The sequence below is a fragment of the Molossus molossus genome, unplaced genomic scaffold, assembly GCF_014108415.1.
Source record: "Molossus molossus isolate mMolMol1 unplaced genomic scaffold, mMolMol1.p scaffold_m16_p_5, whole genome shotgun sequence".
Classification (NCBI taxonomy): domain Eukaryota; kingdom Metazoa; phylum Chordata; class Mammalia; order Chiroptera; family Molossidae; genus Molossus; species Molossus molossus.
In genome coordinates this window covers 117,871,922-117,885,950 of record NW_023425388.1, presented here as the reverse complement: position 1 = coordinate 117,885,950, position 14,029 = coordinate 117,871,922, and the positions used below count along the sequence as shown (strand labels likewise).

Below are 14,029 nucleotides of genomic sequence, written 5' to 3'. Positions count from 1 at the left end.
AACCGGCCAGGGCTAATATGCACTTTAAATGGGTGACTTCTACAGTGTGTCAATGATGTCTCTCTAGGTCTGGTCCATGGAGGGAGGGAGAGAGGAGGAGGAGGAGGGGGAGGGGAGGGAGGAAGCCCTCCGGTAGCGGGATGCTCTGGCCTGTATCCCTGAGGAAGGTTTTACGTGTCGATGATCGGAGGTAGCCTGTAGGCACTATGTCACCCATTCACCTGCTGGCGTCGATGTCCCCGTTGTCTTACATGCTGCACTTCAACGACTCAAGACCCCTGGCTTCTGGGGACCTGCCCCACATACTGTCAGCTACAATGTTGAGGGGGAAAGTCCTGGAGGACTTCAGCATGATCACCTGTCCCTCAACATACCGTACCCCGTTCTACAGGTCTACACCTCCTGTGAGGACAAAGACACGCTGAGGAAATTTGATTTTAAATGTCTAGACTCACTTTTCTGTGGTGAAAGGGTGAGTAGGATCATCCCTTATGACAATACTTCAGATCAGGTCCTGGCCAGTTTGCTCAGTGGTGAGAGCATCAGCCTGTGGACCAAGGGTTTTGGCTTCAATTCCCAGTGAAAGGCATGTACCTGGGTTACAAATCTGATCCCCGGCCCCGGTCAGGGTTGTGCGGGAAGCAACCAATCGATGTGTCTCTCTCACACCGGTGTTTCTACCTCCCTCCCCCCACCCTCCCTTCCACGCTAAAATTCAATGGGAAAATATCATTGGGGCCCGGCCAGTGTGGCTCAGTGGTTGAGCGTCGACCCTGCACCAAGAGGTCACGGGTTCGATTCCCGGTCAGGACACATGCCCAGGTTGTGGGCTGATCCCCAGTGAGGGGCGTGCAGGAGGCAGCCAGTTGATGTTCTCTCTCATCAATGCTTCTGTCTCTCTCTCCCTGCCTCTCTCTCTCAAATCAATAAAGAAAAAAATTTTTTTTAAATATCCTTGGGTGAGGATTCACAAAAAAATAACATGAAATAAAAAGTTAAGGTCAGTAGCCTTCATGTGGTCGAACTAGAAAGGAGCTCATAGGAAGAGAACAGATTTGGGAGGGTCCCCTTTCTTAGCAAACGAGGGACACTGGGCTTCAAACGACCCCCTTTTCCCTCTGAATAGCTGTCTCAAAGGCCCTTCAATTATATAAACACCCACGTGGAACTCTCCCCCTTATCTGAGAAAGACTCTTGGAGCCAGAGGTGGCCATCTGTTTATTCCCTGGGGCCACATGTTGGGCAGAAACCATGAGTCATGCTTATCAGTCCCACTTGGCTGGGGAAGGAACTAGTCCCTCCTCCCCGAAACCAGCCTCCTCCTGAATTTGCTCTATATTTGGGCTTTTCTCTTCCTTTGGACACAGAAGAGCACGATAGCAACCAAGACCTTAATTCTCTTGGGGACCAGGAACCGGAAATGTGCCTTTCTGGATGGAATGCGACTGTGAGTGATGTTCGTTACATTAACTTGATGTCAGAATAAAAAGGATATAATATCTCCTGGCCCCGTTCCACATACATGAGAGATGGGCGTCTTTCAAGTGAATTTCACACATCTTTACTCATTTTTCTTTATTGATTTTTAGAGAGAGGAAGGGAGAAGGAGAGAGAGATAGAAACATCCATGAGAGAGAACATCAACTGGCCGCCTCCTGCACGCCCCCCACTGGGGATCAGGCCCACAACCTGGGCATGTGCCCTGAGCGGGAATCGAACTGGCGACCTCTTGGTGCAGGGTCGATGCTCAGCCACTGAGCCACACCGGCCGGGCTCACACATTCCCTCCCGGTGGTCCTCCTTCAGTGGGACACACACGGTCTCCTCTCTGGACCCGATTTGGTTGATGGCTGCATCACCGCCCTCAAAGCCTCCTGGTGCCGGAAGGCTCCTGCTGGTGGGCTAGTTCACGTGTGACCCTGGGTTCCTGGTTCCCAGGGGTCCCCATGTCCTCGATCTGAAACAGCCTAATGCTAATCCCAGCTCCCACCCTGCTGAGGTTCTCGTCAAGGAGTCAGCTGTACCACGCTCACCAGGAGAGCAGTCCTGCCTGGGTTCGAGCAGACGGCAGCCTCGGGGTGAACGACTTCCCCAAGGACAGGAGGGCCATGCGTTCCTGCCTCAGGCCCAGCTCAGCACAGCAGAGCTCAGGAGAGCTGACAGCCTCCCTGCCCAACGCAAAGCTTCTAACACGCCCCCTGCCCCCTGCCGCCTACAAGATGCGGCGCAACAGGCGGCTAGTCCTTTGCTGACAAAATCCCTGATGGTCCCCTTCTCCTTTCGAGAGCCAGCGCTTCTGAGGACTCCCGGCAGATGGCACGTACGCAGATCAGACGGGGACGAACGTCTGGGGCCCAGAGATCCTGAACCTTAGGGTGGCGGGAGGCTGGGCCCTGCTCCGGGGCAGGGGGCGCCCGTCCTGGCCATCACTTCGTTGGCTTGCGAGGCCGGAGAAAAAGGCAGGGTCCTTTGTCCGTGTGGGGCCCGAGGTCTCCTCGCATTCTGACTGGGCATGCGTTCATTAAGTAACTCGTGTGTAGCAGGACTGGGACTCCGTAAGGATTGTAAGATGAAGCGTGTGCACGCGCACGCACACACACACACACACACACACACCCCTTGCCTTTGAAAGGAACACGAAGTCCGTCAGCCCTCCCATAAGTGATGCGGGAGGTCTACAAAGGCATCGAGGGACGGCGGGGGGCTGGCCAGCACTTTGCCTGGAGAAATCACACCGGGCGGGTGGCTTTGAGGACGCGACCTTTGTTAACAATGTAAAAGCAACGAGAGACGTTCACCCTGAAGAGAGGGCCAAGGAGGGAGGGGTAGGCAGCCAGCAACGTCACTGAAGGCGTCGATGCCAGGCTGGATGTGCCCAGGGAACCCAAGGTGTGAGCACGGAGTGATGGGTGGTGACTGACAGGGAGGGGTCCGATGGGGGGACGATGAGCTGAATGAAAGTGAGAAAACGCAGCACGGCCAGAGGTCAAAGGGCAAACTCGGAACCGCAGCACGGCCCGCTGGCACGCCGTGGGCGCGGGGGTCGCTCACAGAGGTGCCCTGCGAGGGCACCCCGTCCAGGTTAGGGGGGAAACCGTCCCTCTGCTCCAGCCTTAGAGGATCACTTGTCAATGAGCAAAAGGAAAACGCACCCTCGGAAAAATGCACCTGCAGGTGGGCTCCACCCTGAGGTCCCCTGGGCGTCGCTCTGGGAAACCCAGGCTAATGCACCCGCACCATGCCAGGGCAGTTCTTGTCCAGACGGGATCTCAGGACAGTCCAAAAGGATGGCCAGCCTTCCTCGAAATCAGAGAACCTACCCGTGAAGTCCGGTGAGAGCCCAGGCGGGAAAATAGAAGCTTGTCTAGGTCTAGGTCAACAGAAGGGCTGCAGAAAGTCCAGGACGGCCTGACATTCCTCTTCATTCCGGCCGCACAGGTCTGCTACTCAGAGATGGGAGTTGCCATTGGGAAGGGTCATGCATTGACTTTTACACACTTAAAAAAAGGGTAGGTGCACTTGCTCGTAACTGGAATTAATGGGACTTAAATTGTGTTTCCAATGAGTCTCTACCCACCAAAGAGAACAGTAATTCTGGATTTTCAGAGCAGGGGTCTTTCACTTACTTAGGAAGATGGCATCTTTAAAACGTGGTAAATATTACTGTACCAACCATTTAGCGAAACCAAGCGGTACATCGACGCTCAATGATGCCAACAGATTCCTCCACCAACCAGCCCTGTAAGGTGCCCGCGTAAGATCCTTCCCCAAGTTTTACGGAATAAACGAAAAACGGAATGGCTAATCGCAAACACTCGAAACCCATTTTCTTTTCTTTTTTTAATCCTCCTCTGAGGACATTTTTCCATTTTTTTTGTACAGACAGAGTGGGAGGGAGAGAGAGGAAGAGAGAGGGAAACATCGACGTGAAAGGGACACATCGAGTGGCTGCCACCCGCACGACTGACCAGGGCCGGGGACAAACTGCAACCGAGGTACGTGCCCTTAGCGGGAACCGAACCCGGGTCTCTCCGGACCGCAGGCGGATGCTCTAACCGCTGAGCCAAACCGGCCAGGGTGAAACCCATTTTCTGTAACCAAACAAGTCACAGTTTAGTGATGTCAGCGGCAGGACAAAACTTCCTAAATTATTTTTGCTGAGATTTGCACGGGAACAAAATTGAAATCCAACTCTACAGAGCGGGGGTGACCATAATCTGAACTGATGGTTCAAGACCTTCCATGCTGAAGTCACCACTCTCCCTCACAGTCCAGTTACTACCTGCTGGTTCTCAACACCGTGCGACTGGTCGACCTCATGCCTTTCAACCACAGAAATCAGCCAACAAAGCGCGGCGGCAGAACCGATTCTGATGATGGCGTTCACAATGTACAGCCGGGTCCAGCTTTTCAACGCTGTCCCGACGGGGGAAAGCTGGACATACCCCTGCTGCTCGGGTCTGTTTGGACGGTATTATAAACCTGTTCAGGCCGAGGCCGCACATTTCTGCTGTTGGACAACCACAAGCCTACGTTAGCGCCAGAAAGCAGAAATGCATCTTCGGGAAGACACCTCCATCCTGAACTAAATGATCACTAATGATCTATTTGTAAAAAGAAAACATCCCTCGGCCATCAGTTAACAAAGACAGTTTTAAAAAAAAACAGCTTTGTCTCTATTATTTCTCACATATGACTATCACTCAACGTGCTCAAGTACTGATCACCGACACACACAGTATGTATTTACACGTGTGTGTGCACATACACATTGATTTTTGAAAAATGGCTAAGTGGTCTTTTTTTAAATCATCACCTGAGGACATTGTTGCATTCATCTTCAGAGAGAGCGGGAGGGAGAGAGGGAGGAAGAGAGAGAGAGAAACATCGATGTGAGACACATCGAGTGGCTGCCACCCACACGACCCCAACCAGGGCTGGGGACAAACTGCAATCAAGGTACGTGCCCTTAGCAGGAACCGAACCCAGGACTCTCTGGTCCGCAGGCCAATGCTCTAACTGCTGAGCCAATCTGGCCAGGGCCTAATGGTCTTCTTTTATTTAAAATAAACTTAATACCCATGGGCGCTTGGATAAAAACCTTCTAATAAAATCTTATCTTAAAACAAGTATCTATCAAATGAGCTATACCTTGGACTCTGTACAAACTTTCCCAATTTAAAATTCTACAGTGTTCAGCCCTGGTTGGTTTGGCTCAGTGGTTAGAGCATCGGCCCACGGACCATCGAGTTGTGGGTTCGGTTCCCGCTAAGGGCATGCACCTCGGTTGCAGTCTGTCCCCGGCCCCGGTTGGGGTCGTGTGGGTGGCAGCCACTTGGTGTGTCTCTCTCACATCGATGTTTCTCTCTCTCTCCCTCTTGCTTTATCTGAAGGTAATGCAAAAAAAATGTTCTCGGCTGAGGATAAAAAAAAAGAAAGTCTAGGCGGACTTCAGGCTACCTAGGGCTTCAACTGCTGTCTCTACAGCCACTAAGTCACAGGCCACCTACTTCTCTTGTTCCTTTTTTTATTTTTTCCCCGAGAAGGGCAAAGCATCCTTGAAGACTTACTGTCATTTGAATGACCACGGGCGTTTCTGTTTATGGAGAGCAAAATTCAAAGGAAACCCACAAAATAACAGTCATTTCAAACCAGGGATAATGCATTTTTTCCCCTCATTTATTCAAATTCACTGCAGGAAGTAAACACTAAAAGATTAAAAAACAAAACAAAACAAAACAAAATTCACACTGCAGTATGTACAGTTCCATGACATCACATGAAGAAATTAAGTGTCTAATAAAAATGACAAATGATATAGCGAGAAGATCGCATCAAAATCGGTTGTGTAAACCCCAGAATTCATACCGCGGACGGCGCTGTGCCTGTATTGCAGGGCACTGGGACACTCCTGGTACAAGATTCTGTTTCCAAGGGGATTAAAAAATTCATGAAAGTAGTTGTGTGAGCTCTGTGTTGAAAAGTGGTTGATTTTAAAAAGTTTTAAGACCCTTGGATTCGAAGCACATTCTCTCACAAAGCGGAAACCACAGACGTCGCGTCCAGAAGTGGACTACTGCCGTGTCGGGGTGGACATCCGATGGGACTTAAGACATTTCGCCAAACGCACAGTTGCGCAGGGTCCCCATGCAGTTCTCATGCAACAGGGATCACGACTTAAATAAAAGGGTTACTCTATACATTTGTCCGGACTTGCAGCTGTACACATACATGCACGGATTGTAGACCTGTCTGATTATATTTACACTTATACATGGCATATACAGAAACCAAAGAGATTAAAAGGCTTTTCTGTCTGCATTAGAACAATACAAAATATGTATTTTTTTTTTCATTAAGGAAATTACTATGTACATCACCTTTAAAAACCGATTTTAACATCTTCATGTAACAAGTCTATATATGTATATATGTATATATATATACATACATATTATATATATATATATAAAATATATACTCTTACCGGTTTACTCCTCTGTAAGATGCAGCAGAGAAGCAACAGGTAATGCTACCTTACTGATGTCAGTGAGAGCTGTAGTACCCTTTCACGAATGACTCATTGGGAAGAAATTGTCTCAATGGCTAATAGTCCTTGACCACGTGCCTGTGTGTATGTACCCTTGTATCTACATATGCATAAACAAAGTGGATTGATGGATGGATGCCCTTCCTCACGGCCTACACTCGAATCGGGGACAGTGTTTAGTTACAGCAGAAGAGCACTCTGTGTGGTCATGTTCAGGCATGTACCACGTATCCTCCTTCCTTTAACTGTTAACAACAGAAAACAACCAACCAACCAAAGAAACACAAAACATTAGTAATGCTGGCCCTTGACGTTCTTTTCCCTGACCTACATTTCACGCCCCTTGTAAAAGCCCATTTTTTTTTCTAGCCTCCAAGGTTCCAGATATTTCATAACGGCAGGAAAAAAAAAATGATTTGCTGGAAAGCTGCTTTGTAGCATGTTGACGCGACTGTCACCGGTAAGTATGCGATGGGCGGGGTATGTGCGCTGGCCAGTGGACTTTCATTTCGGAACAAGCGCATGATTTCATCTCCCCATGATGGAGCACCCTATTCACACCTGACTACCATTTTATAACTACTTACAAATCATTTTGAGAAAAACATAATCATGTAGGTTTTTTGTTTTTTTTTTTTTAAATCATATTAGGAAATAACGCCCATTTTTAATATAAAACTCTTAGAAACAACTTCAAGTAGAACAGCTTCAGATAGATCTCCTTCGAATGAACAGCCGATTAGAGAACAATCTCTCGACAGGTCCGTTAGCTAACCTGTTCACAGTGAGAAACAGAACAAAAATACCTGGCGAGTGACTTCTAAACACTGAACCTAAAAATCACGGACTTGTTTCCTGATCCAAATCCCGGGTGGGTCAGTAAAGTGTGTACATTCCCCAAGACAGTGTCGGTATCACTTTAAATAGCTCAATGAAGTGACCTGTGGGCGTCTACCCGGTCACGGATGTGTGTGCCCTTTGAACGCTACTGTTCAGCTGATCTGAGTTTCCTGCCTTACCCGGGTTCACAAGAAATGTTTCCACCTTTGTCAACATTCCTCTTCGGACAATGACTTTAATCGAAGGATGTATTCAGGAGAAACCATCCTAGAATCACCTGAGTTTTGGTAAGTGGCCCTGTTAGTCCATCCCTAAGGCTAATTACACAGATGTTACTCATTGGAACACATGAATAATCACAGATTTTCCTGAGATGTTGAGCCAGATACGAAAGTTGTCCCCTCCACCCAATGTTTTTTTTTGTTTGTTTTTTTTGTCATAAAAAGTGTTCTGAACCTGATTTCCAAAGATAGAACGGTGATCTATGAACTACAATACTGCAACTATTTAGCTGATGTGTGACTACTAGGGAAAATATAGGCATCAAATAGGTTTTTTTGTTTTTACAATCCTGTGTTCTGAGAAATGTTAGAAGCAATGGTTTTCAAACGTCAGTGTGTGGAAGAAAGTCCGAGGGGTTTCTTCTCACATGTGTTCAGATCAAGACTCCCAGGTCCACTGAGCAGATTCTTGTTCTGCAGATCTGAGGTGCTACCTAGGACCACGCCTTTTGAAACAATACTCCGGATGGTTCTAACGCAGGTGGTCTGAGTTCAGCTTTAAGAAACCCTGGGCGTGAGACTCAAGGTACCACGGTGACGGTGAGGCGTAACCTTTACCAGAGATGGAGAAAACTGTCCAAAGGAAAAGTCGTTTCGCTTCTGTTTAAAACAACATCTTAGAGAGTCAGCTATTCAGGGAACCACCTGAAGAAAAATGTTAACTTCCCTAATTCTGTAAAAGAAGGAATACTGATTTAATAAAGTAGGTAAAATACAAAAATGGAAATCTGCCATTTTTTTTTTTTTTTTAAGGATCTATCAAACTTTCATCAATTGTAATCAATTTTTACTAAGTAGTACAAGGTTTAAAGAAATAGATATTGAAAAGGTTTGGGGTGGGGCAGACACACTGGGAACCACAAAACCCTTTCCAAGAGTTAAAAATAAATGTTTTGTGTTTTTTTTGTGTGTGTTTTTCTTTTTTTCTTTATAGCAAAAGTGAAAAATGTCAGCCCATTTTTTTCCAATTTATTTTTGAATTGGATCATGAAAAGTGAATCGGCACTAGGTATTTTATTCAATAATTAAACTTCAAAGTCACTGAACAATTTGAACTTTTAAAAAACGTTAGGTTGGCTGCCTTCTGAAAAGCCAGCTACCCTCACACAGACAGCAAAGCGCATGTATCCAGGTGGATGGAGATGTGCGTTTCAATGGCTGCCTAGCATCTGGGGACCGAGACACTCATGCCCAGGCTACTCACAGTTGCCGCCTGACGCACACAGAACACACAACCCACTGCCCGTTCGGGGTTTCCTCGTGAACTCGGACGGAGGGCACAAAGCGGGGTGCGCGCGGAAACGTCACCAGGAACCCAGACGCCCCCCAATGAAAGAAAAGTGTCAAGTACACCATGCGTTGCTCAACTCATGCTCTTATGGATACAGATCTCAGGTCCGTACGAAGTCCTGGGGGGAAGCGACGAGCTGCAAGGCAGGTGCGTTTCATTCTGACTCTTTTTTTATCGTCAGCACATTGCCCAGAGGCCCGCACACGTCTCCGTTGGCGCTGGGGGAGCAGGAGGCGCGGCCCCCCAGATGGCTGCTGTACGGGCTCCTCAGGGGGAAGAAGGCGGCTGGTGTGTCCGCGGGGGGCAGTAGCTCCTCTTTGACGGTGACCTGAGAGACATGCTCAGCCGCCGGCCCCCTCCACACATCCCTGTCCTGTGCTTCCCGCCGGGTGACAGAGCTGCCCCCTTTCTGGAGCATGTAATACAGTATCGGGTTGGTTTTGGTCAGTCTCGGGGAGTCCTTCTCATACTCGTTCTTGTCCACGTCTGCGATGACCCACTTAATGGGCCCCTTGTCACCGGGCAGGGAACACCCATTCAAACGCCCCGACTCCGGTCTAGACCCCCCACAGCCCACGGGCTCAGGAAAAGGGGGGCTCCCAGGAGTCTTTCCTGCTCCGGGGTACGGAAATGTCCTGTTATCCATGCAGCCGCCCGGCTGGGCAGAACCGTACATCAGCCCGTTTAAAGAAGACACGCTGAAGTCGGGTTTGCTACCGCTTCCGTGTCTGTGCCCCTTCTTTCGCGCCTCGACGGCGGAGCTGCTCCTGTGCTGGGACAGGTCCTTCAGGCAGTTTTCCGACAGCAGCAGCTGCTTCAGGACGTTGAAGCTCTTGCTCTCTCTGGCCCAGCTGCGGTGCTCGCTCTCGCCGGGCGCGCCGAGGCCCGAAGGGTGTTTGAACTCCAGGTCGCTCCTGCTGAATTTCAGCTCTGGCTGGCTCATCAGGGGCCCGTGGAGCGCGTCCGGGGCGCCGTGACTGTGGGCAGCCTCGGCGGCGTGGTTTCTCATCCTTTTAAACGGGTTTTCCAAGGGCTCGGGGTAAAGCTTCCTTTTCTTGGGGACCACGCAGAGGTTCTTGGACTCCAGCAGCGCCAGCTCGCCGCCCCGCGGGCTGCTGTCGAGTCCGAGCTCGTCGGGCAGGTAACTGTCCTGGTTCTGCCTCAGCAGCCGGCTCAGCAGGCCGTTCTTGGAGAAGGAGAAGTCCTGAGGGGACGCGGGCTCCGCCTTGAAGTCCCCGGGACCTGGCAAGGCGGCCGCACTTCTCTGCGCCGCCGCCGGGGGCGCCGCACCCGGGAAGGGGGCGCGCTCCGCCTCGGGGCTCAGGTGCGCGCTCGCCTCCTGCAGGTCCTCGCAGGGCTCCGCCTTGATTTTCACCATCAGGACCTGTTCGCCCAGAGCGCGGTCGGCAGGTTCCTGAGCGCTCTCGTCGCGCACGGGCGCCTTCTCCTTGGGGTCGCTCTTTCCTTTGTTGGGGTTCCCCAGGAGCAGCTGGAGCACCGTGCGTCGTTCCAGCAGATTTTCGATTTCCGAACCTGAAAGCCTGGGCTCGCAGCCCGCGGCCGGACTGCCCAAGGCCTTGCTCTCTTCCAGGGCGGCGGTGCGGCCGGAGCGCAGCGGGCTGCTCAGCCTGTCGGCCACCCCCGCGCTCAGGCAGAGCTGGGCGCCGGGCCGCCGCTCGTCGCCGCCGGAGGCCTGCAGGCCGCACTGGGCCAGGTTCTGCAGCAGTTTGCTGGCGCTGAAGGTCGCCGGGTTCTGCGCGTCTTCATTCTGGACCGGGTTCTCCCCGGGCGGCGCCTCTCTGCTTTTGGTAAGATCCATCAGGTGGCTCGGGGTGGGGTTCGGCGGCTTTTCAGGCTGAGTGGCGCAGGCGTAGGGCGGGGAGCTCCACCTGATGACCAGGGAATGCTGGGACAGGTTGATGGGGGACTCGGCCTTGGAGGACGCCAGCAAGGGCGGCGAGCTCCCCGGCGTGGCCCTGTGCGCGCCCGGGCTCTCGATCACCGACGTCCTGGCGCAGGTCTGCCCGCTGAACTTCCTCCCGTCGCTCTGCGCCTCCTGGGGGCTGCTTCGCTCCAGGCCGTCCTCACTCTTATGGCCCAGGAGCAGCTGAAGCAGCGTCACCTTCTGGTGGGAATTCAGCTTCGCGTTCTTTGAGGTATCTTGATCGTCCCTGATGTCCATGCCGGGGACTTTGGGGTCCCAAGTGTTCAGCAGGGACTGCGTCAAGTTCTCCAGGGACACGGGGGGGTCGGGCTCGGCCTTGTCCATCCTGTGCTTGCAGGACAAGTCTATGGGCACACAGTCGGAGCACGTGCTTTCGTCGCCGCTGCTGTCGTCCGTGAAACTGGGGTTGTGATCCGAGTATTCGTCGATGGTTGTGGGGGTGCCGCTGTCCCCGAACCCGCTTCCTCGCTCGCTGTGACTGTGGCCGTTCAGAGGCGTAGGGATGGTCTGGCTTTTGAGAAGATGCAGGAGCAAGCTGTTACTCGCGGCTTGTTTGATGCTGTTTCTCTCCTGCGAATTCTTGCAGCCTGCGTTTTTGGGGGAAGAGGGGACGATGCCCATGGGGCTGGGAAACGGGGCACTTTTGCCCGCCACCAGCTTGCTGGAGGACGTTCTGGCCTGGCCATTCAGGTGGCCCGCCATCCCTTTGGGGAGCGGGAACCCGCCCACCTCCTTGTGGCCGTTCTCCTGTAACCGGGCCATGGCGGCCAGCCGTTCGCTCGCCACCTGGTTCGCGCTCTGCGCTTTCAAGGCGTGTTCCCGAGAATACTGCTGCAGGTGCGCTTCGCTGGAGAGGAGCAAGGCCAGCTGGCTGCAGGCGACGCTGGGCTTGGGGGACGTGGCCGGGCTGGTCCTCTTCTCCACCATGCTCGCCACAGCCTGCAGCCGCGCCGCGCAGGACAAGGGCTCGCTCATGACCTTCGTCGCCGCCCCCTGTCCCATCGGGTGCGGGGACTCCGCGAACCTCTCCCGGATGAGGTGGTTAGTGGCGTCGGGAAGACTGGCGTCGGGCTTTTGATCTTTCGCTCTGCTCTTCTTCAAGAGCGTTTTCAAGTGACTCGAGGCGACCCCGTAGCACCGTAAATCCCTCTCCACTTTGAGAGCCTCGTGGCTGAGGGCGTAGCCCTGCTCCTTGAGGCTCTGCCGGATCTGCTGCGACAGCGCCACGGTCTGCAGCCGGGAGCTGAACGACTGCAGCAAGGAGGCCAGCAGCGTGCTGTCCTGTTTGCCTTTGGGCACGCCGTCCACCACGCCGGCCAGCAGCGCCTCCTTCTTCGCGTTCAGGTTCACGAGGGAGTCCGACAGCCGCCGGCGCTTGGCCGCGTCCCAGTCCTCCGCGGACTGCAGCAGCCGGGCTTTGCGCAGGTGCAGCACGCCGGGGCCGGGGCCGCCCACGCAGGCCGGGAGCGCGCGCGACACGTGCCCGCTGCGGGCCTCGGCATCGCGCGCCGCGGCCTCCCTGTCCACGCCGGTGCCCGCGCCCTCGGCCGCCTGCTGCATGAGGGACCCTTCGAGGTCAGTTAGAACGATAGAATCCTGGGGCACGTCGGAGACCAGCTCTTCCCCATGAGTCATGTTCAAGAGCAGTGTTCGCGGGGGCTGGGCTGCTGGTCACCTGGAGGAGCGGGGTGGCGGGGCGAGCGTCAGTGAGGGAGCAGCCGACCGCCTGCCATCGTGCTGGGCCGCGACCGCCACATGACGGGCTGCTTCGGGCGAGGACAGGGAGGGGCAGGCGACGCCGAGGCCCGGAGCAACAGAACTCAGCTCAGGGCTGCAGCAGGAGCGGTGGGGTCCTCAGTGGTGTCCGGATGCGCCCTGCACCTCTCGGTTCCGCCTTAAATGCAGCGTCAGCGTCCTAGAAAAGCAAGCATGGGGAACAGTTAGGGGGGTGCAAACTAGAATGGCCCAAGACCCCTGTAAAGAAAACAATAGGACTTGTAGTCTTATGTATATATACATAGATAATATACACAAATAAGCATTATAGTCACTTTTATTTTTTTTTAAATCCTCATTCAAGGACATTTTTGCATTTATCTTCAGGTAGAGCGGGAGGGAGAGAGGGAGGAAGAGAGAGAGAGAAACATCGATGTGAGAGGGACACATCAACTGGTCGCCACGCACAGGACCCCAACCAGGGCCAGGGACAAACTGCAACCGAGGTTCGTGCTCTTAGCGGGAACCGAACCGGGACTCTCGGGTCCGCAGGCTGACGCTCTAACCGCTGAGCCAAACCGGCCAGGGCTAGATGAATTAATTCCCAAGATAACATGGCAAAATGCTTAATGATATAGGAATAGTAAGATCACTGATTCCATAATGTATCTTCCATTTATAGGTTTCAACAGACATGTATGATAATAGCAGGTCATGTGATATAGTTCTTCCTACTAGTTAAAAATATTTTTTTTAAAAAGGGAAACTAAACTGGGTCCACAGGTCCCAGACAGAATACCAAGGGTTAATGCATTTCAGGGCAATTTAATAAAATTCATGTTCGACTACTGTACAGTGTTAAAATTACAAACTAATCTTCCTTTTATGTAAAATTGTTTATAAATATAAAAATACTTCTTGCCCTGGCTGGTTTGGCTTAGCAGTTAGAGCATCGGCCCACGGACCAATGAGTGTCGGGTTCTATTCTGGTCAAGGGCACGTCTCCAGTTGTGGTTCGTCCCCCGCCCTGGTCAGTTTGTGTGGCAGTCAACCAGTCGACGTGTCCCTCTCACATCGATGTTTCTCTTTCTCCCCCTCCCTCCCTCCCACTGTATCTGAAGAAAAACAGAAAAATATCCTCAGGTGAGAATTAAAAGAAGAAATACTTCTTAAATTTTAGAAAATTGATATTTTACTGGCCCACTAGCATGCCGTGAAAATAATTACTGTAATGGCAAGGCAGAATTATTTTTAAATTAATAAAAATCAAAGTGACCTATAAAAGAATCTCATAATCTTGACCATATACACGGACAGATTGGGGGAAAGTCCACTTTCAATACAAGGACTAGTTTCATGAAGTAGCTATAGTACATGTTTGAATTGGTTGTGCAGCTTTCAAAAAG

General features: G+C 52.0%; 1 protein-coding gene and 1 long non-coding RNA gene across 2 annotated transcripts; one reads left to right on the top strand and one right to left on the bottom strand.

The window, feature by feature from the left end:
• Positions 1-1,298: 1,298 nt before the first annotated feature.
• On the top strand, positions 1,299-8,396 carry LOC118617312. Its single transcript, XR_004956818.1, has 3 exons — positions 1,299-1,447; positions 6,920-7,010; positions 8,092-8,396. It is a non-coding gene; the product is annotated as an uncharacterized LOC118617312 (long non-coding RNA).
• A 225-nt stretch (positions 8,397-8,621) lies between these two features.
• Positions 8,622-12,667, bottom strand: NRIP1 (nuclear receptor interacting protein 1). Its single transcript, XM_036243162.1, has one exon. It carries the CDS (start codon positions 12,540-12,542, stop codon positions 9,117-9,119), a length of 3,426 nt encoding a protein of 1,141 aa, XP_036099055.1. The 5' UTR covers positions 12,543-12,667; the 3' UTR covers positions 8,622-9,116.
• Between the last annotated feature and the right edge of the window lie 1,362 nt (positions 12,668-14,029).